At 39.5% G+C, this 23,046-nt stretch overlaps 1 protein-coding gene across 1 annotated transcript in view; it reads left to right on the top strand.

Moving 5' to 3' along the window:
- Positions 1–8,626: 8,626 nt before the first annotated feature.
- The window catches only part of RAB11FIP2 (RAB11 family interacting protein 2), a 36,758-nt gene continuing 22,338 nt past the window's right edge, over positions 8,627–23,046 (top strand). Inside the window, exons 1-3 of the mRNA XM_049764470.1 lie at positions 8,627–8,981; positions 14,654–15,096; positions 15,795–16,263. Of these exons, the coding sequence (XP_049620427.1) occupies positions 8,632–8,981; positions 14,654–15,096; positions 15,795–16,263 (1,262 nt within the window). The 5' untranslated portion in view covers positions 8,627–8,631. The remainder of the gene's footprint in view (positions 8,982–14,653; positions 15,097–15,794; positions 16,264–23,046) is intronic.

Raw genomic sequence — 23,046 nt, 5'->3', positions numbered from 1 at the left:
CATTAATCAAGAACTTAGGTTGCTCAAGGTCACTCAGCCCATTATTTAGTTAGGCCAGATGACTTCCTCAGCACAGTGGGAACTTGTACTACTTACTTATGGACAGCAACCAACCTTTTATTTAATCTATTGTCAAGCTGAGTTCTACACTTAATGTTGGCTATGTAGTTCACGGTAGGATTAGCGAATAAAACTAGAATATTGATAAAATACAGATTTTTTCAATACTTTTTCTTTTATCAGAATCTATGAATAGTCTGAAGGTGACTTTTTATAGGTTCCTGAGTTAAATCCAGAGAAAACACTCAGGATGTCTAAGTCAAGCATAGTTTTATTATTAGATATTCAGATATCTATTTGAAAACTGCCTAGGAGAAATGGTTTGAAATCTGACCAAAAGTCAGGGATACAGTTCAGTGGTACAGTAATTATCATGCATGTATAAATGCCTGAGGTCTTGGGTTTGATCCCCAGCAATATATACATATAACACGCACACGAGTGTGCACACACACAATTATTTTGTTTTGGTTTTTTGGGCCACACCCATTTGATGCTCAGGGGTTACTCCTGGCTAAGCACTTAGAAATCACCCCTGGCTTGGGGGGACCATATGGGACGCCGGGGGATTGAACCGCGGGCCTTCCTTGGCTAGCGCTTGCAAGGCAGACACCTTACCTCTCGCGCCACCTCGCCAGCTCTGCACACACACAATTTGATCCTGGGTTAAGAAAAGTTGAATTTATGTGCCAAATCCCTTGTTAGCCACACAAAATTTAGCAAATACTTAAAAAAAAACATTGCTGTTTAGCAAGTTTAAATGAGTAGAAAACAGAAAAACACCTTAATAAAAAAGAAAACACAATAAGCACACATATTGCCAATGGCTTTATATTCTCTGGGTAAACAGATATATCAAAATCTAATCTCTGATTTTTGTTAAAAAATTCCATCTTGTTTTTTAATGGAACATAAATATATTAGCATAATCTACAAGAGTTTATATCACCCAGAGAAGCATTTCAGTCAGTAGAATCAAAACTATTCGTCCCATCTAAGGAACAACAGTGCTTTGAAAGTTTTCAGAGAAATCCATAAGGATGAAGCAATTGATACTGGAAACATAACCAGAGTATTTGCAAAACCTTCCAGTAACAGGAGTGCAGCAATAGCACAGTGGGGAAATCACTTGCTTTGCCTGTGGCTGACCTGGGTTCTATTCCCAGCATCCCATATGTTCCCCCTACTTGCCAGGAGTAATAACCCCTGAGTGCTGCTGCTGGGTTTGGGGGTGTGACCCCGCAAATTAACCTTCTAGTAACAAAAGTCACTGCTTTTCTTGTTTTTTAATTAATTAATTAATTTCTTATTGCTCTCACTATCATTGTCATAGTAGTTGTCAGTGTACTCATTTCTTCCACTGAACTCACGACTCTGTGGCAAGCTTCATATCATGGGCCGGACCTTCCAGGCCTCATCTCTATTGTCTGTGTATTATTACAATAATGTTTTTAACTTTTTTTAAAACCCCTAGATAAAAGAGACTATTCTGTGTCTATCTCTCTCCTTCTGACTTATTTCACTCAGCATAATAGATTCCATGTTCATCCGTATATAGGAAAATTTCATGATCTCATCTCTTCTGACGGCTGCATAGTATTCCATTCTGTATATTTTCCACAGTTTCTTTAGCCACTCATCTGTTTTTGGGCATCTGAGTTATTTCCAGATTCTGGGGGTTTTTTGTGGTTTTTTTTTGGGGGGGGGCACACCTGTTTGATGCTCAGCGGTTACTCCTGGCTAAGCGCTCAAAAATTGCCCCTGGCTTGGAGGGACCATATGGGACGCTAGGGGATCAAACCATGGTCCTTCCTTAGCTAGTGCTTGCAAGGCAGATACCTTACTTCTAGCGCCACCTCACCGGCTCCTATTTCCAGATTCTGGATATTGTAAATAGCGCTGCAATAAATATAGGTGTGCAGAAGGCATTTTTGTGTTGTGTTTCTGTGTTCCTAGGGTATATCACTAGGAGTGGAATTGCTGAATCATGTTTTTCAATAATTATATATTTTGCATAGAAATGTATTCTATATAGGAGTAAATCATTTATGGTAAGATTTTCCTCTTATAGCAGACCTTATTTTTTATGTCATGATATTTAAACAGAATTTATATAATATGACATCTAAATTATTTATATAGGGCAGAGATGAGATACAATTTCTTTATATATAAAGTACTTTGAGAACCAAGTTTGGAAAGACCTGTCAGATGTCTAGTTACTTGGTGGTAGAGTCAACTAGAACCCAGATCTTCTTATGCTTAGGCCCATGAGTTTTCGAAACTCTCATGTACTAACTAACTTCAAATAATTTCATTGTCAGAGTGTGACTACTCCTCTTCCCCCAAATTTCCTTGTTCATATAATTAGGAGACACACTGCTGTCTCTGCTGCATTATTAATGAAGGAAAACTAGAAATAATGTCCAGATTCTAGGGTGGGAGCAAACAGAATTTCTTCTACCTGGGTTCCCCAACTAGCAGTTCAAATCATTCACCTTTTATACATAAAATGTTCTGATTTCTGTTGTGGGGAAAAAATGGCAAGACATGATAGTATGATACCAGGAAGAAGAAATGAAAATATTTTCACACAAAACATTTGTATATGCAAATATGTATTCTGTTCTAGCAATTCCTCCCCTCCTTAACATGTCTTAATAGTTTCAAATATTCCACATGGAAATTTCTTTGATGGTGGGAGAGCTGCAGTAACTTTTTATTAATGTGATACTAAACTACAATTAAAAAATCAAGGAGCTGGAGGGAGAGAGAGCACATATATACCGGTATTTGCCTTGCATGGATGGATCTATCTATATAGTCCTCAGAACTGCTTAGGTTTCTCCAAGCACTGGTAGAAGTGATCTTTGAGCACAAAACCAGGAGTAAGTCTTGAGCACTGGCAAATGTGGCTCAAAAATTCCTCACCCCAATTTTTTTAAGAAGAAATTTTCCAGATAAGATGAATAGAAATTATAAGTAAAATTTTTAGTATTTTTTTCAGTCATTTACATTTATATGTAATTTTTAGCTATCACTTTATCATTTATATATAATTTTGAGCTTTTCACTACCAATTTCCTTACATAAGAACAATAAATAAAAAATTATAGTTACTTCCATTCTATTGAGGAGTGAGAGATCTCTGGACATCTTGAAAATATTTTTCTTCTATCATTAATTAGATAATCCCTCACTAATAAATTGCCTTCAAAATACATCTATTTTAATATCTAATTGTTTTAATCAAATTCAATTAGGCAATATACAACCAACTGCTTCTTAGAAATGTGGACTTACTACTTAGAATCAGTAGATGCTAGGAAATGCTTTAGTGAGTCCTATGAGACACATTTTATTGATGGTTTACAAGGACTCAAAGAAGAAGCATCAGTTCCCTAAAATGATGGCTAGTAACAGGCTGACTTGGGATTCTGAACCAGCCTGGTGATTTGAGTGCCACTCATTACTTCTTCTCCATCTCAACTAGATCCACACACTGCCCCATCCCTAATTCATCAGAAAGTGAATGAGTCACAAAGCGAACAAATCATTCCCAAGTCAGTTTGCTTGTGATTAAAAACAAACTTCAAATTATACTAGTTTACTGCCATTATAAATTTGAATCAACTTGCCAAATACTTTCTTTTCAACTACTTATATAGAGATTAATCTGATTATATACAGTTCCCAACATGACTGGGGAGTTGCCATATGTATATAAGTAAATTTTTACATACATTTTAGTTCTATAATATGTTAGTATACATATATTTATATACATATTCTTGAAGCATGTTTGTATGTGTCTGAAGATGGACTATCATAATAATGCTTTGGGAAAACTTTTCTTTTTGTCTCTGAATCTCCTTCTAAAAAATATTTAATATCTCTTACATAATGTAATTGGGAACATAGTCCATCTTGACCCAGTGGGCTATTTAAACACTAAGCAGACTATAATTGTCCTACAATACATTTGCAGTTTGTGTTTTTAGAGATGCTGATACCCAAAGGGACAGATCTTTCAAAGAGTTCAAACAAATATCCTCGGGGGACTTCCCTTAAAAATGCAGCCCTTTTGGAAAATAAATATTGACTCCTTTGACTTTCTGATTCAATCATTTTCATTTACTACAGCAGGGCATTATAACAATTTTTTTTGGAGAGGGAAAATTTCATTATTGTTTTTCTTTAAAGATATATCATTTTCACAGGCTCTGGGTCTGGGTATTATAGCAATTATTTCTAGGAATATCAATAGTCATAGGAAACTATTTTTTCTCAAAGAAACAAAACTCTTCAATTTTATATATGTTATGTTTTATATGTTACCCTGCCTGCAGGCATGCAATTCTTATTTCCCTTTAAAATCACAACTTACGTTTAAATTATTTGTTAAAATTTTTTTGTTTATTTTGGGCCATAGCCAGTAGTGTTAGGAGGGGGAACCATGTTGCACTTGGGAAACCCTGAAGTTGCCAAGGACTGAATGTAGAACCTCCATATGCAAAGCATGAGCTCCAACCCTTTGAGCTAAATTTTTCCCCGTATAAAAAGAATTTTTTAAATCGGAAGGCAATAAACATTTTGCAAAACCACTTTGATCCCAGGTCTTACATACTTTCCATTCTTTTTCATTATGAGTCAACCATGTATTTGATACAACTAACAGATTTTCACTCCCTTAATACAAATAATCAAAAAAAGAGAATGCTGTCTTCAAGGAAATTGCTTCACTTTTACACTGCAATTCTGGATTTTATTTAGCTAATTTATTTTTGTTGTTTGCTTTTATATTTATTTCCCCAGAGCTCAAACTATGCTATTGTTTTATTTTCATCAATACACATTAAGTCATCACTTAATTTTCCAGATAGTGCAATTTAACAATTTGGACTCTAACCAGGTTTTAAGAAATCTCAAAAGAAGTTCAGGCACGTTAGTAGGATGACATATTAATATAATGCTTTAAGAACATTCCCGTAATTGTGTTGGAGTATGTTACTGCTTCTCTTAACTTCTATCACCAATTCTCACCTTGAACATGGTAAGATTTAAAATGAGTGAAATACTTGTACTCAAGTTAATATTAATAAAGGGGCCGGAGTGATAGCACAGCAGTAGGGTGTTTGCCTTGCAGGCAGCCGACCTGGGAAAGACCCAGGTTCAATTCCAGCATCCCCTATGGTTCCCTGACTTTCCAGGAGCTAGGAGTAACCATATGGTACTCTGAGCACAGAGCTAGGAGTAATGCCTGAGCACCGCTGGGTGTGGTCCCAAAACAAAAAATTATTAATAAAGCTTACCAGATAACTGAAACTCTTTAGAAACATGAACCCACTATTATGATAACATAATTTTAAGAGAAATAAAGTCTTTTCAAAACCCAAATTATAAAAATTCTAAACTGAATTATATTGATTTTCATGATGCTTATTCTTTGTAAGCTTTGGCAGTCATATTATTTCTCCTGAAAATTCTAGCTGTCACTCCAAATAGTATTTCAACTTACTCTTTCAAAATTCCTGAGAACAATTTTCTTTCAAGTTGCTACACAGTATGATTTTTGTTGTTACCACACAGGGCCTTTAAATATCCTGTTTCTCAAAGATGGAAAATATTGCTTTTTGTTGTTATTCTTATTTAACTCTTGAAACTTTCATTGGAACGATCTACACTGAGGTTTTACTGTACATGTTTATCTTTCTCAGTTTTGCTTAAGCAGACCTCAGACCAAACAATACGTAAGCAACACCCTAAAGTGATTTCCAACTATAGATATAGGTAGTGCTATAGGTAGTGGTAAGTGATAAGTGCCAGTGTATCTGAATGTATGTACTAGAATCTGGTGGTCTCTGAAATTTGTAGTGCTGTCCTTCAGAGTTGAAGAAATATCTTCCTCTTTCCATGAGATGAAAAAAATCTCTAAAGCTCTTCTGATACAAATTGGGCCCTTGGGTACTTCCTTTATGAGAAATGTCGCGACCCTCCTTTTTTCTTTCTCATCTTCTATCCTGGAACCTTGGGACATTGAGAAAACTGTTCCCCAAAGAAAAGTTTTAAACCAAGTCTGAAAATAAGAAACAATACTTTAAGGTTTTATGGCCACTTTATTTAATCTTTTTTTTTGGGGGGGGTCACACCCAGTGATTGTTAGGGGTCCTCCTGCACTTAGGAATTCTTCTGATGGGGTTCAGAGGATCATATGAGATGCTAAGGATTGAGCTCATGGGCAAGGCAAGCATCCTACCCACTGTACTATTTCTCCAGCCCCCTGTATAGCTACTTGAAATTGGAAAGGTGTATGTGCATCAGTCATATTATTTCACTCTCCAAATTGGTCTAGTAAAGGTACAAAAGACATCAAGTCATTAATAAGTCGAATTCCTATTGTATGCTAAGGCACAGTGAGGGAATAACTCATTATCCACAAGGCAATTCAAAGGGCTTGAGTGTCCTTGGCAAGTGAGGGCATGAACAGAAAGAAACACAACAAAGGCACATATGCCTCTCATCATTGAAATATCAGGGGACAAAGACTTAGAATTATGCGCCACACTATGCTGAATCTCACAAAGGGCTTTTATCTGTCCTATATGGATAGGATTGATGATGCTCCCCAAATTTAAGTGCTTGTCCAAGGAAGTTCATCGTCTGTCAGGAGTTCTGGCAGAGCCTAGGAGGACTCACCAGCCAGGGCCTATATTTATTTCCCCACTAGGTAGGGGTGTGTGTGTGTGTGTGTGTGTGTGTGTGTGTGTGTGTGTGTGTATTTATTTCCCTAGGGCCTATATTTATTTCCCCACTAGGTAGGGGTGTGTGTGTGTGTGTGTGTGTGTGTGTGTGTGTATTTATTTCCCTAGGGCCTATATTTATTTCCCCACTAGGTAGGTGTGTGTGTGTGTGTGTGTGTGTGTGTATTTATTTCCCCAGTAGGTGTGTGTGTGTGTGTGTATTTATTTCCGCAGTAGGGGTGTGTGTGTGTGTGTGTATTTATTTCCGCAGTAGGGGTGTGTGTGTGTGTGTGTGTGTGTGTGTGTGTGTGTGTGTGTGTTGACCATCTTCTCCCATTTGCAAACATCTTCTCTTCTAACCCTTGTGGTTTGGTGTTAGGGGTAGGTGATGGCTGTCCTTGGGTGCAGCTGAAGTCAGTGTCAGGTGCTCATGATGAGCTAAATTGTGGGTTTTCTGTTGAACCTATGGGAATTTCAGTTATTTCTGGGGTTGCATTCCACGCTGAGGGGCGCCTGTGGGCGAATATGCAACTCTGACCTCAGAGGCCCAGGAATTAACTGGGGTGCATGGAGAGGTGCTTTATCCAAGTAGCTCAGATGGATAGGGTCAGCTAGATCCAGAGCCTCTACTGAGAAACCTTTCTCCATTCCTCTGAGTGGGGGCGGCCATTGCCCAAGGTTCCAAGCTTCCCTCTCTAAAACAGAAAAGCTTGAGAGTTGGGTCAAAGGACAAGAATTCTCCCTGCTACTCTTCCTATCGCAAAACCCGCTCCGGAGCGTGCCAGGAACCAGGCTTCCAGGAAACAGCCAAAAAAAGCAGCTTGGAAAATCTGAGTCTGGGTCTGGTCCTCGCTCCCACGGGCAGGCCAGGGATTCTTGAGGGCCTCCTCTCCAGAGCGGATCGAGCCCTCTCACAGATGGATCCCCGCTGCCTGCCCGGCCCCTGAGTCGGGGGTGCTCGGTTAGTTGGGTGCGAGCCTCAACAGACCTCCGTCCAGTTGGCTGGTGCCGCCCCAAAGAGCGAGCCACCCGGCCAGGAGGCGGCCCTAGCAACGCCGCCGGAGCCGCGCGCCCGCGGCCGGTTGCCGCGGCAACCGGGGCAGGGCTGACCTCTGACCCCGAGGCCACGCCCCTTTGCGTCGCCGTCCCCAGACGCCGCCAACCCGGAAGTGCCGCCGCCGCCGCCCTCTCGGTGCTAGGAACCTTCGGCCCGGCCCGGCCCGGCCCGGCCAGGCCGAACCCCGCGCCCGCCGCCGCCGCCCGCCGCCGCCCTGAGTGAGGCCTCTTGGCGCTGGCAGCGCCGTCCCTCCCGCCCCCTGCGCCGCCGCCGCCGCCACCGCCCGCGCGGGAGGAGGAGCCGAGGCCCGGGGGTGGAGGCGGGCGAGGCTGGAGGCCGCGAGGCCGCGCGGGCCGCGGGCGGTTCGTCTCAGCGGGGTCGGGAGGGCGCGCGCGGGCGGCGGGCGGCCCTGGGGAGGGAGCCCTTGCCCGTGCCCGTGCCCGGCGGCCTCACCTGCCGGCAGGCCCGGCCGCAGCTCCGCTGGCCTATCCCCGACGCCGGCGCCGCGCTGCGTGTAGGCGCGCCGGGTGATGCTCGGGGCCCCCCGGCCCCCCAGAGCGGCTGCGCCCGGGCTGCGACTCGACGTGGGCCCGGGGGAAGCGAGGCCGCCCGGAGCGGGGCCTGGCTGGCTCGGCTCGGCTCAGCTCAGCTCCGCGCCCCGAGGATGCGGTGGTTGAGGCGTTAGGCGTCCCCACCCCGACCCCATCCCCAGGAGGGGCTCTGCCTGCACCGGTGGACTCGGGGGCACCCCCCCCCCCCAGAAGGGATCCCAGCATGCTGTCCGAACAAGCCCAAAAGTGGTTCCCGACCCACGTGCAGGTGACCGTGCTGCAAGCCAAAGACCTGAAGCCCAAAGGCAAAAGTGGCACCAATGACACGTACACCATCATCCAGCTGGGCAAGGAGAAATACTCCACCTCGGTGGCCGAGAAAACCTTGCAGCCAGTCTGGAAGGAAGAGGCCTCCTTTGAGCTCCCCGGGATGCTCATGCAGGGGAACCCCGACAAGTACATTCTCTTCCTCATAGTGATGCACAGGTCGCTGGTCGGCCTGGATAAGTTTTTAGGGCAGGTGGCAATCAATCTCAATGACATCTTTGAGGACAAAGAAAGGAGGAAAACAGAGTAAGTCGTTTATCTACTTTTTTTTTTATTTGGGGGAGCTTCGCTGACATTTTTTTCCCCCATCTTATTTCTGGTTGTATTTCTTTCCTTTCCTTCCCCCCCCCCCGGAAATGATTTGTAAACCCCGGGGCATTGGGATTTGCACGGAAATATTACCCCCGTTAAAATCACCGTATTTGTATGAGTCTGGAGTTAAAAATAACCCTTGTGAAAAAACATTTTTAAAAATAATGGAGTCCTCAACGATCTATTTCTCACTTCTATTGAAAGTAAATGCGTGAAATAGAGGATGCTTTGCACAGGATTTGAAGTGCAGGTTTCACTTACTGTAGAGCACTGGGTCACAGCGTTGACCAGCCCAAGTCAAGTCGGTCCAGATCGAATCTTGAAACATTGTACTTGTAGTCGACATTAGGTAAGATACAGTATGTATCATGGAACACTTAGAAGTTGTTAAAGGATAAATCACCCATTTAGAACTCAGATTTCATATTAGCCTTAAAATTACAGTTAGTTGGCCTATTACTTTAACACAACTGTTTCTAGGGTCAGTACATCTTGATAGAATCTAATGTTATTAAAAGAAAAAGAATGTGCATATATTCTTTCCGTTGACCACATTGAGTTTTCCCCTGGAGTTTACAGTGTATTGTAACTGGTGTATTAGTTCAGAAATAGCTCTTCGAAGCCTGTGTTTTGGCCTTATTAAGTGCTGTCAGAATGGACACAGTGATTAAAATGTGATAAAATGATTTCATGACATCTTCAATTAAAACATGATCTTAGAAATAGGACTTTCAGGCTTAGAATAGATGCATTCTACTTTAAAAAACCATAATGCGAATTTACACTAGATTATTATGTATTACATTGAAAAATAATCTTTCGACATATTCCTTTTTAAAATTCACAGTGTTTCTAGTTGGAGAGAACTTTTCCAGTGATGGGATTTATGAGAAAATATGGGTTGCATTTATAAGAGTATTTCCAGAATAGCTTTGGTGTTTGAAGTCCCTATTGAAATTTATTTGCCCTTTGTGATACTTTCTAAGTGATAACTTTCTTGATATTCATGTTTATTTCTTCTATTTTAAAACAACCATCTTGTTTTCTGTGCATATCTTTGTGCAAACTTCTCTTTCTTGTTATGGTTACTTTTGAAAATCAGGTCTTTCCCAAAGGTTTAATATTATGTAGGGTGGAAGATTAGATGAGAAATATGAGGGCTGCCAGAGAAAACCAGTAAATACAGAAACTAGTTGAGGAAATTAAACATTTTGAGGAAAATGAGAGATTTTTTAAAGGATAAAATTGAATATATCTTAATAAATGTTTATCAAATATTGATTAAAATGTACCAAGTGACATTTGGTTTCCTCTGGGCTCTTTAGACAAATTAGAGTATAAAGTTTTACATCACATTTTTAAAAAGGGGTTTTTACTATAAGATTTGTCTCACATGGCCAGTATTGGAGACTCCATATAATATTTAAAGTTTTTTTAAATGTAAACTTTTAAGTTCACTGTGACATCAGATTTTCTGTTGCTGCATTTAATTTTAATGACAATATTTCCCGAGCCTCTGCAGTAGAACTTCACCAAGTGAAAGTAGACCCAAGTGTCAACCCAGCAGTCAGCTTGAAATAAACTTGAAAAGTTTCTTTTTTGTTCTTTTATCTTTGGCAACATAATTGCAATGAATATTGCCCTTATAATGTCCTTTCCTTATAGCAATTCTCTGTGGTTCCTAAACAGAATTGATTAAAATGTTTTTGGGGAAATGCTTATGTTTTTGATAGGACTTGTGACATTATTGCATTCAGAGTGATTTTCCTGTTATTAAATCCCTAGCCCTTTTTTCCCCTTTGTGGAGAAATAAGGACCACATATTTGATGAGATAGCTTTATTGGTAATATTTCTCGTTTTTTAATATATTTAATAGCTACCTTTCCCAGCACAGCTGTACATGTGGTACTGTAAGAGACACACTTGAGCCATTGGTATATTGCAGGAGAGATATTAATATTCTGCACATTGCTCAGCCTTGTAAGCATATTCCCAAGTGCTTTTCAGAAAACCGGTAAAAGTGATGAAGACTCCCAGCTGATTCTGTAGGTTCCTTGAAAGTGTGGGGTGTTACACTTCTGACTTTGACACTAAAGACAACTATTTAGAGCTTGTCTTCCACTTGTGTCCTGCTGGGCAAAGGAGTATGATTACTAAAATGAATATTTTACTTCTACCTTGAAATTAAATCCTCTCCCCCTTTCTATTAAGGAGGCCCTTGAGTCAGAGCCAGAACTCTAGAGTGGGGTTGGACAGGGGACTTCTGTATCTACCACTTTAATGGCTGAGTTGAGTGCATTTGGCAAAAGATTTAAGAAAATAATACAATGTTTAATAGTAGAATGGTAAAATGGTAAAATTATTTATGCTATTAGGTGATATCTATTGATATATATAACATATATGCACATATATTTTTTTTTTACTATATAAGTGGTGATGTTGGTGTTTTGTGGGTTTTTTTTTTTTAACGCTCATGAAAAGTAATAACCCTCCAAGTCCCCAGAGTTTGGAATGACTCAAACTCTGGCCGTCTTTTTTAAGACTTCTGTGTGTGTGTGTGTGTGTGTGTGTGTGTGTGTGGTTGTCATGCACCTGCGTCCTGGCCTCTGGCACCCTTGCTGCCAATCTCGTCCCATTTCTGACCACACAGCACCAATTGCTTGGGAATAGTTCCCACATGTGTGGTGGTTTGGAATATGGACCCGTGCCCACTAAAATTGAGCAGAGGCTGTATATGGTTTAAATCCAGCACTCGGGGATGGGGGTGGGGGAGGGAATAAAACCAAACACACAGCATTAATCCAATAAGCCACAAATGCTGTGCTTTCATTTTTATCTTTCTTAAGTCTGAGAAAACAAGGGCTATTTCTGGAATGATTCTTGAAGGTCTCATTAAGCCTTCCTGATTATATCGCTTTCAAATAAAGCAGCCAAAGCTACTTGTCATGTCTGTATTTTATACTGGAATATTTGCTAAAGACTATTGTGATTTTACTTTGGGGGGGGTAGATGGGAAAAGCTGTATTTTGTAGTTTGTATTCCAACACTGGTTTTTCTTTATATTTTTGAGCTGAAATCTTCAGACTTTTCTACCCAAAGTCCCCCCCCCCCCAAAACACACACAAGTTGTAGCTCAGTTATTTTATTAGTATAGTGGCAGAGGTCTAAATTCCATAAATTCTTCAGTGCAAGCCCACTGCCTTCAAGGAGCTTGCACTCTAGCAATAGCAAACTGGCATTGCATTGCCTGATGGAATCTACAGCCTGGAATATTTGCCCGCCACTGGGTTTCACCTTATTAGCACATGTGCTTTACAATATGAAAATGCCTTGTTCTCTGGCAGGTGTTACTACTCATAGGCTTGGTTTTTTCCTTATAGGCTTTAATCTGACTTCAGGAACTTTGTTATGCTCTTTTTCTCAATTTCCTCACATATAAAATAAGAACGTTAAAGTAGGTGATTTATTTGTCCTTATTTTGAAGATTCAATGAATTTTGATCACTCTCTTCTTCCCTTTCTGTTCATTGGATTCATGGTTTAAGATCTGCAGAGATTTTCTTTGATTTGTACACACTGCTTGGTGGTTCTGTTTTTGTTTGTTTTGGTAGGGTTTCTTGCAAAATGCATTAGTCTACTTTGTGCAACTTGAAATGTTACAGAGTATTTCTGAGATACTGCCAGTCAGAATTATTCCTCCCCAACTTCCCCCTCATGAAAATGGCTATTTTCCAAAATGCCAGTTAATAATTAGGTACCTGATGTCTCATTCCTAGGCTTTTGGGCTGCTTAGTCTGACATCATCACCATGACCCAAATTTGACTCTGAACAGTAGTTCTCTGATGTGAACTCGAGATATTTCAGAAACCTGACTACGGAGTTGATTGTGGTCACATCTTATTTCTGTTCCCTGCACCTTCACATTCTGTCATCTGCTCCAATAAGGGATTTTGTTAATTAGGGTCTCAGTTGTGTGCTTTCAGTTATCAAGTAGTTTACTTTGTTTTTAGTTGCTTATTATTTTGATGCCACTAGATTTTATTTGATGGAGTTTATCCACAATATCTAGACAATAATTTTTTTGTATTTGCTGCTGAGATGTAACTGGTGTACATATTATATGCCACTTCCTGTCCTGCCTTGAAGAATCTGCAGATCTGTCTCCTGTGTAATACACAGTAAATGTAAGCTGCCTTTGGCCTCTCCTGCTGGTAGTGATGAGAGAAGAAACTCAAGGAAAATGAGATCAGCGTTCCTTTGTATCTAAGGAAATTTGTTACCCTTGATTAGAGCTGTGTTTAAATATTAACCTGTCTTCAGGAATGGGTATTACGTCTCATTGTTAAGTACTGTGAAAACACTGGGGACACTCTTCTGGATATGATTGTGACTGCCTGTAAAGTGACCGTTTGTAATACCAACAAGAGGAGAATTTCTTGTGGAAACAATGACTAAATAAAACCAAAAAAAGCCTTGCTTTTCAATACATCAAAATGGAAAGTGTGATATATTAAAATGACTAAGATACAGATTGATTTTAAATAAATTTTTATTCATTATTGACCCAGATTGTAGCAGAAAGAACTTAAAGGTTTTTCTTCAAAAACTCTTATAATTTACTGCTGTATGCCACTTGCATCTACTTACTTTGCATATGTTATTTAGTAAAAGGCTTTGATTCATTTTAGGTGAATCCGTGTCATTAATTTTTATAACTAGCAAACTAGTAATTATCAACAATATTAACACTACGTTTTACAGAAGTAGTTTGGGAGGGAGCTGACCCAGCAAAATATGGCCATTGAAGCCCAGGTTGTGCCTGAGACATGCACATCTTCCAAAGAGGCCATGATTGAGGGGCCCTTCCTTTCCCACAAATATATCAAAGTCTTCCCGAATAGGCCCCACCATTCTTTGCCTCTCTGACATCCAGTAGCCTACAGCATTATTTTTCATTTGAATAAAGGAATCTGGACAAAGAAATGGTCACTGGGCCAGAGTAGGTAGTGTGCTTGCCTTGCAAATACTGAGTAAGGTTCAATCCTCAGTATTTAAGATGGTTTCTGAGCCCTGCCAAAAATGATCCTTGAGCACAGACAGAGCCAGGAGCTAGCCCTCAGTTCAGCCAGGTGTGGCTTAAAACAAACAAGGTCATTATCTATTTCTGGTGCTCACTCATAGTATGTGTTTGTGAATTTCTTGAGCATGTCAATCTCAATGTCTTTCTTACTTCGGAAGAAAGTCTTCTTAGGCCATTCCTCACTAATCTCAGATGGAAACACAGTAGCAGTTGTCAGTAAGGATTTTTGATGATGAAGAATTTTCCAGTCGTGGAAGAGAAGATTATCTGTCTCCACACCTTTCAGATTTCCTGCACCCCCACCTTGCCCTTCCACCTCTGTCAGAGCAGAGGCCAGTGACCACTTCCTTCATCAAATAGTGACTGGAAGGACCTGAAGGGCAAATTGACTGATTTTGATCCTGTCTGGAATTGCTTGATGTACATAGTAACTTTGCCTAAATAGCTATTTGACTATAACAAAGCATTTTTTTCTCTTTGTATTGTATTAAAATCCATTTTATTTTTCCTCTTTTCTTTAAGGTGGTTTAGGTTAGAATCCAAACAAGGAAAAAGAGCCAAAAACAGAGGTGAGATAAAGATCAATATTCAGTTTATGAGGAACAATATGACAGCGAGCATGTTTGACTTATCAATGAAAGACAAAACAAGATCTCCTTTTGCAAAATTAAAAGATAAGATGAAAGGTAGAAAAAATGATGGGACATTTTCTGATACATCTTCTGCAATCATTCCAAGTTCTCATATGCCTGATGCCAGTACTGAATTTTCCACTAGTGAAATGCAGATGAAATCCAAACCAAAAAAGCCTTTCCTTTTGGGGCCTCAACGACTCTCTTCAGCTCATTCAATGTCTGACTTAACTGGGGCCCATGTGTCTTCTGAGAAGCTCAAGTCCAGTGCCATTGGCCAAAGGCATCTCGTGGCCCAGCAGGTGGACGCCTTTGGAGCAGTTCCGGAAGGCGGTAAGTGATGCTTTTCCCAGCCAGCTTCAGTGTCCAGTCTTTCAGTTTCACTTTGCAAGTTAGAAAGTCAAAAACGCTGCTGCTTGGTAGTAGCTTCTATTTAGTCATCAAGAATGTACTGGGGCGGGGGGGTGGGGGGAATGTACTGATTCCCCATGTACGAAAGTGTTGAGTGTCTTGAAGGCAGAAACATTCAGTATTGTATTTTTATTGTTAGATGAAAATAAACATGAGTTCCATTTTTTTTTTCATGGCCTGATTTCTTTTGTTGTACTGCTGTTTCCCCATCTCAGAAACATAGGAATGAGCTCATCTTCTATTTTATCAGAAAGTGTCTAGGAAAAGCCTTCTTATATTCAAAAGAAAGTAAATTTCATGCTAATGATGGGGAAAAGTCTTTGATAATATATAGTGTTATGCCAAGCAGAATCTCTAGTTTTGACATTCTAATATAAGCAAGTGTTTCTTTATGAACTAAGTAGATTACTAATTGTCTTACAATTATGTATGCTAATTGCTCTTAGCTCTATACTTCAGTACCTGAGCATTTTTAGATTGTTTTCTTTGATTATTCTAAAGGTTAATGTCTTTAAATAGCTAATTGCTCTCATTCTAAAAGCAGCAGTCCACACAGAATGTGTCAAGTTGTGTGATGTAATGTGTCACTGATTATGTACTAACTACAAAATTGTTTGCAGGAAGTCTCAAATCTCCACACAGAAGAACATTAAGCTTTGATACTTCTAAAATGAACCCGCCAAACAGGAGTGTGGATGAAGGTGAACTGTCCCTCGGAAGACAAAATGACCCATTTACAAATGTGACTGCTTCATTACCCCAAAAATTTGCAACACTGCCAAGGAAGAAAAATCCATTTGAAGAGAGCAGTGAATCTTGGGACAGCAGCATGAGTTTATTTTCAAAATCAATTGAAGTAAGAAAAGAAAATAAAAGGGAAAAAAGGGAGAAAGTTAGCCTCTTTGAAAGAGTGACTGGGAAAAAAGACAGCAGAAGATCTGATAAACTTAACAATGGGGGATCCCATAGCCCCTGTGACTTGAAATCACCTAATGCATTTAGTGAAAACCGGCAGGACTATTTTGATTATGAGTCAACTAATCCGTTTACAACAAAATTCAGGGCTTCAAATATCATGCCATCTTCAAGGTAAGCCTACGATGGGGGCAGTTGTGCTGATTTGGAAAATCGTGCATTCGAAAGTATAAAATAGCATTTTAACTAAAAATATTTTAAATTTCCTTAATTGTGAGGTTCTTATCTTAATGTTTCGTAATTAATTATGGAGCCTGGCAACATCATGTGCATCTTTGGAATGTAGTTTAGAAAGATTAAAGATTATTAATCTCTACTTTAGACTGTTTTGACTTAGGTGAGCCAGAAACTCAGCAGAACTTATGGAGAAAAGGATCAATTTTTGGGAGACTTGGTGATAGTGAATCACGAGGTGGTATTAATTCAAACCAGAGAAGTTAGAAATATTTTGTTTTGTAGCTATTATTTTCCAGAGACTCATTTATGGGTTATCTGGAATGGGTTAGTACACTGATGGCAGTCCATGCGCTGGAATATCTGCATTTAAATAAAATTATGGGCCTTGTAATCGCTAAAGGTAGGAGCTTATTAAGGAAACCTCAAGCAAGAATTATATAAATTCCTTTGATTTTATACAGTCGTGGAGGAGTATAGTAGTAATGTGTAGGTGTACAGTCCTGAGTTAGAATTCTGCTTAGCAACTCTGTGACCATCTTTTAAGTGAGGAAAGTGACATCTACTTCAGTGCAGTGGGCAATGGTAGCTAATAGACCAGATTCAGCACTCATATAGGGAGCCCATAGATTGTTCTACATTATTTTTGCTTGTGTCACACACATTATGCAAAATCATTTCACTCCACTGTAAACAGATTATGTTAGCTCTGCTTGTCTTTTCTCCTGGTTTTCTGTAGTCTCTTTAATGCTGGCTTTTAAATTTTCCAGAGAGTGGTGTGTATGTGTTTATTTTTAGATCAGTAAATGGACATTTGCTATGTATTTAGGGAGTATTCAGTTTCTTTATAGATTACATACCAAAGAAGTAACTTTTATCGTAAGGTATTAATGTTTTCTTAGAGTCTATAGTTTTTATAAGTTCTTGTCAAATACGTAATTTTTGTTTTTTGCATAGTGTATATTATATGTTGCATGTTGGTTATTGATCACAGGTGGTTGACCTTCATACTTATCAATTCATTTGTGATGTGATTAAACCCCTATTTTGAAGTAACGCTTTTCCCCATCAGCAGTAAGTCTCCAAAGCAAGCATAACTTGGATGTGTGTATTGTGCCATTTTCAGCCTTTTGTTCTCAGCTTGGGCTTCTTTAATCCTCAGCTGGTTTTCCTCTGGAAATTAGAACATAAAAGGAGATGGCCTTGTTCAGCACCATATTCTTCCTGTTCCTTCTTTGAACAGGCCACAATAGATTCTCATTGGTCAAGTTCTAGCTCAGTGAAGCTACATGAACTGCTTCCAGGTCTGGTCCCAAAGATTCCTTGGGACAGCTCTGCATATGCTTCTCTTTCTCCCTTGGCCTGGGCTTGGCACCAGGCTGTGGGCCGTGTCTGGCTTGCTGCCTGTTTTTTGTACATGATATTTTATTGGAATGCAGCATGCACTTTTGTTTATGGCTGCTTTGTGCTATGGTACAATTGAGACTATGGCATGCAAAGCCAGAAATATTTATTTGGCCTTGATCCCTGTACTAGCTGGATGGGGGTTTCTGAGAGAGGCAGGATTATAAGGTGGGAGGCCTGGGGCTCTGGATGCATGCAGAGGATCACCTCAAAGTGTCTGAACCTTTTCTGAAGCATAAATCTTCAGAAGTACTGTTACTGTGGGCTTTACTTGAGTTTATTACAACACTTGGGATTTAGGGCACAAAGTCCCTTTTTGTTCTCTTCAAGGAAACTCACTGAAAATACTTAAGAACTAAGGATTTGCAATAGCAAATGGAAACTTTTCTTTCCAACTTTCAAGGGTTATTTTAAGTTTTTCATTTTTTTTTTAAATTTTTGGGCCATACCCGGTGATGCTCAGGGGTTATTCTGGCTATGCACTTAGAAATTGCTCCTGGCTCAGGAACCTTATGGGACACTAGGGATATCAAACCAAGGTCCGTCTTGGATCACCATGTGCAAGGCAAATGTCCTACCACTGTGCTATCTCTCCGGCCCCATTTTAAGCTTTTCGTAACTATTTAACTTTTCATTTATTAATCTTCATATTTTTGCTCTTGATAAACTACCTTCCCCACTGCTTCTCTCTTAGTGGAGAAGTTCTAAAACTGTTCATGGGGACCTAGCAATATTCAGCCAGCTGGGTGGGCCAAATCCAGAGATGCTTGGGGCACCCCGTGATGCGGGAATCCCATCCTCATCAGGTTTGGTGTATGTCAGACATATGCCCTGATTAACTGCCCTTGCTCTCTTTACTTTCAGGCTTTGCCAAGCCCATTCTTGGCTCATTCATGAGGGAACTCAGTTTACCTGTGAATATCCTGAACTTCCTAGCCTGGATGCTAAAAGCTCCAATTCTTTCCTGATAAATGATGTGGTGTTCCTTCTTAGGACTTCAGCAGAAAAAGAGCATAATTGTTGTATGATGCTTCTGTGTCTTAGTCTTCCTAACTAAGCAATTCCGCTGTTTCATGCTTGTTCCAAATCTTCTTTGGTGGGTCAGATCACCTACATTAATGTGTATTCTTGGTTCTAATCCTCAAAGCTCCTAGGGATTTTTTTTTTTTTTTATTATAGTTGGCCCACCTCACACTGAATGAAAATTGACAGTGAATGGACTCAGAAATAAACTTCTCAGTATTCCTCTGGTGTAGTGATTGCTGAACTAAGGCTTGGATTTTATTTTTTTGTTTGTTTGTTTTGGGGCCATATCTGGGTGCTCAGGAGTAACTCTTTTTTCTGTGCTCAGAAGTTACTCCTGGCATGTTCAGGGGACCAACCATATGGGATGCCAAGGAACAAACCCGGGTTGGCCGTGTGCAAGGTAAATGCCCTGCCTGCTATGCTATTACTCTGGCCCTGAATTGGAGCTTGGCAATTATGGCATATGCAAAACAGTTAACCCCATTTCCACCCCTATACTACATGGGTCCCCAGATACTTTTAGGTGTGGCTCGGTGCTACTGCAGGATCTGAGCTATATACCTCATCCTTGGGCCTTGTACTCAAGCATTCACCCAGTTGGCCTAGAATCACTAGGAGTGGCTCTTGAACTCTAGGATCACTGCCCTGGGACACTATCCCCCCACCCCCAGCTAATCTAAATTATATAAACGACAACTTTCATAAACACTCAGACTTATTGATGAGTAGGATTAGAGACTTTGGCTGGTTAACTTGTTTTTAAATAGACAATTCAGGCACATTAGTTTGCCTTACGAATGCTCAGTAAGGAGATCAGCTTGATTATGAAGAGCAAGAGAGTTGATGGATTAGCTAAGAGACATCTAAATTATTGTAGGCATTGAAGACTAGGTAGAAATGTTTGGCTGTTTAATATTTATGTCATCTGTGGGTGGATTGTTTTTCAGGGTTCAGGTAAAGCAGGCACTGGTAATGATTAATTGCATGTAAATACCATGCTGTATTTGTATTTCTATTAAAGGGTAGCTCTGTGTTACACACTTTTTAAGGTTCTGTGAAAAGATTCCAGACAGAAAAACTCTAGCTAAGGAAATTTATTCTTCTAAGGAGAAAATTGGTTGTATGTCTTCTCTGGAATTAAAAAGCAGTTGTAATACAGGCCTACTCTGATGAGCTGAGTTTAGTGTTACAAGGTCAGCTTATCAGAGAACAAGAATTGAGAGAGAAATTTTAGCTGAGAATTTTGTTTGTGGCTCATATAAAGATGATGCCTTTTCTTTTGCATACTGAGCCATGGGTGTCATGCTCTTGGCTCTCAGCACCCCTGGGAATTGAAGTCTCTATTATATATTCTGGTCATGTTGATTTAATTAGAGTATACATATATATGCAAATGTATAAATACATTTGCAGCATTTGCTGTGGAAGAACCTACTTAGGTCAAATAGTTATTTTTTTAACTTTAAAAGAACTGTGATTTACAATTATTGATATTTGAGTTTAGGCATATAATATTTCATACCTCTCCCACCACCAGTGTCTACGCCCCCACAGTACTCGCACCCCCCTCACCCCCTACCTGCCACCCTGACAGGCACATTACATGATTTCATGTAGTTTAGAGCTCATGTTCTTAGTGTTGGTGAGTTTATACTTTGACATAAAGCAATACCTCTCCCACACATCACCAAATAGTTATTTTTAAGGACGCTCAGAATATCATCTAAAATGAACAGCTTATACATGTCTCTGTTTTTTAGTTTTACATGCTAATATATCTTTGGGGGTCCAGTGGACCTACTTCCTTTGACTCCCCCCCCCCCCACCTGCTTTCTTTCCTTTTTAGTCAATCTCTGCCTGTGGCTATTTTATAGTTTTCTTGGAAGATATAAAAATCTGGTTATCGAGAATATATACTTTGTCTTTGTAAATCAAGATAAGCAAATGTTCATTATTATTAAGTTATAGACTTGTCTAAAAAAAAGACTGTTTACTGTAGGCTCACATTTTGATTTTAAAAGTTAAATAAATGATCCTAAAGAAATTTCTCATTTTTTAGTGCCCATATGGACATTCTATTTCCTGGAGAAGTTTTTTTTTATCATTTGTTGACATTCTTATTTGAATAGCATTATTTTTCTTATTTATATTTTGTCATATTAAAGATAATATGCCATGTTCTTGGCAGGCTATAAATCTTTTATGCAACTGAAAATTTGTAGTCTCATTTATGAGTCAGAAAACAAAAACTTTTGAGATGAGTTTTAAGCCATTAATCCATTAGTGTTCAGGGACTTACAGAATGTAGCCAATGGAACAGTGGTTGGGAACACGAAGTATGCACTGTGATTAGTTCCCTTAACACTAACTACAACTTTCATGCTCAACTCCCCAGATACTACTTGAAACTTTTTTACCCTTTGTCATCCTAATACTCATTATAATAGCTCATTAATCAGTGCCTATCCCAATGGGTTAATTTGCAGATACCAACCATGCCATCCTTTCGCTAACTCACTAATGCAAATTGATATTTATAGACTTCAAAATTGAAAACAAAAAAAGCTCTGTAACAAAAAAAGACAAACTTTGGAGAGTTGTTATTATTATTTCGAGCTGAGAGATTGAGATACAGAGAAATTCTGTTGAAAGAGGAAAACAAGCTTCCCCCCACGAAATCCACAAAAACTACTGTAGGCTAATAAACTGATGTGAAAATTTCTCAATTTACAGCACTTGACAGGTGCTAAAAGAAAAGCATCTTTAATTTTAATGTGTTGTTAGGACCTCTTTAGAGAGACTGTACAAGTTATTAACAAGGTCCTCTGAGACAGGAGACGGGTAATTAACAAGACCTATGGAGATATAGTTTAGGTAATTAATGAGCTCTTAGGCACTGGACACAGGATAACACAGGGAGTCCATAGTTAAAGAGAACAGGTTGTTAGGATCTGATCAACGTCAAGATATACTATGGACGTCCTCTTGAGCCTTCGGATAGCAAAGTAGGAAGATTATATTCCAGTGATCCCAGCATACTAATTTTCTAAACCAATATGTAAATGTCTGTTTTAATTTTTAAGAGATTTAAGATTTTTTTCTAGAAACAAGCAGCAAGTACACTTGTTTAATGTTGATTATTCTTTGTTAATTGATATTAATGAACTTATATATTGGAAAGACATAAGTTATGTGATTCTAAATGGTTTCCGACATTTTTATTCATTTGTTTTTAGCCTTATGATTATAATAAAATTGCCTTTTCCAAATTAACCTTATTCTGTTTCACTCACGTAAAATCTGTAGGATTAGACCAGAGAAGAGACTATTAACCAATTGGTTTGGCATTTTATTATTTTCCTTCAGTAATACTCATATTTAAGTTAGAGATTTAATATTCTCACTTTCAAATGTTTGCTCCAAGTAGTTTCCTACATAAATTGGAAATTGTTAGAGTATAAATCAAATTTTGGCTCAAAAGCTCACACATTCAGCAAACTCTATTTATAGTGTTATACTCTGAAGATTGGGAATGTTAAGGTTTTTAGTTCTCTTAAATTATTCTATTGCTTTTATTATTACATTCCATTAAAATGATTTTTTTCCAGATTTCAGATTCGTTTAAATGATATTTTATCTTTATTAATAAATATCCTATATGCAAAGAATGTTTACTATATACAAAGAAATCAGGTTAATTAAGATAAAAATCTAGGTGAACAAAGTAATGTCTAGATATCTCTGCTGCTTTGGTATCTGTTGGGCTCCGGAATGAGGTAGAAGGGAGAGGACCTGGAGCAGGAAATCGGGAAATTATTATAATTGTTTTATTTATTTCCATGTACTTTGATTTGGGGCCACACCCAGTGGCGCTCAAGGATTGGTTACTCCTGGCTCTGTGCTTAGAAATCACTCCTGGGCCGGGCGGTGGCGCTGAAGGTAAGGTGCCTGCCTTACCTGCGCTAGCCTAGGAGACGGACCGCGGTTCGATCCCCCGGCGTCCCATATGGCCCCCCAAGCCAGGAGCGACTTCTGAGCGCATAGCCAGGAGTAACCCCTGAGCGTTACCGGGTGTGGCCCGAAAAACCAAAAAAAAAAAAAAAAAAAAAGAAATCACTCCTGGCAGCTGTCGGGGACCATATGGGATGCCAGGAATTAAACGTAGGTCAGCCACATGCACTGCTGTGCTATTGCTCCTGCCCCATATTATTGTTTAGATGAGGATTGATGGAAGTGGTAATGGCAGCGGGAATGTAAAAGAAGGAAAAGACACTGAGAAATATTTCTGAGCTT

Source organism: Suncus etruscus, chromosome 17 (assembly GCF_024139225.1).
Source record: "Suncus etruscus isolate mSunEtr1 chromosome 17, mSunEtr1.pri.cur, whole genome shotgun sequence".
Taxonomy (NCBI): domain Eukaryota; kingdom Metazoa; phylum Chordata; class Mammalia; order Eulipotyphla; family Soricidae; genus Suncus; species Suncus etruscus.
The sequence above is the reverse complement of the archived record's forward strand: the minus strand, read 5'-3'. Positions and strand labels throughout refer to the sequence as shown.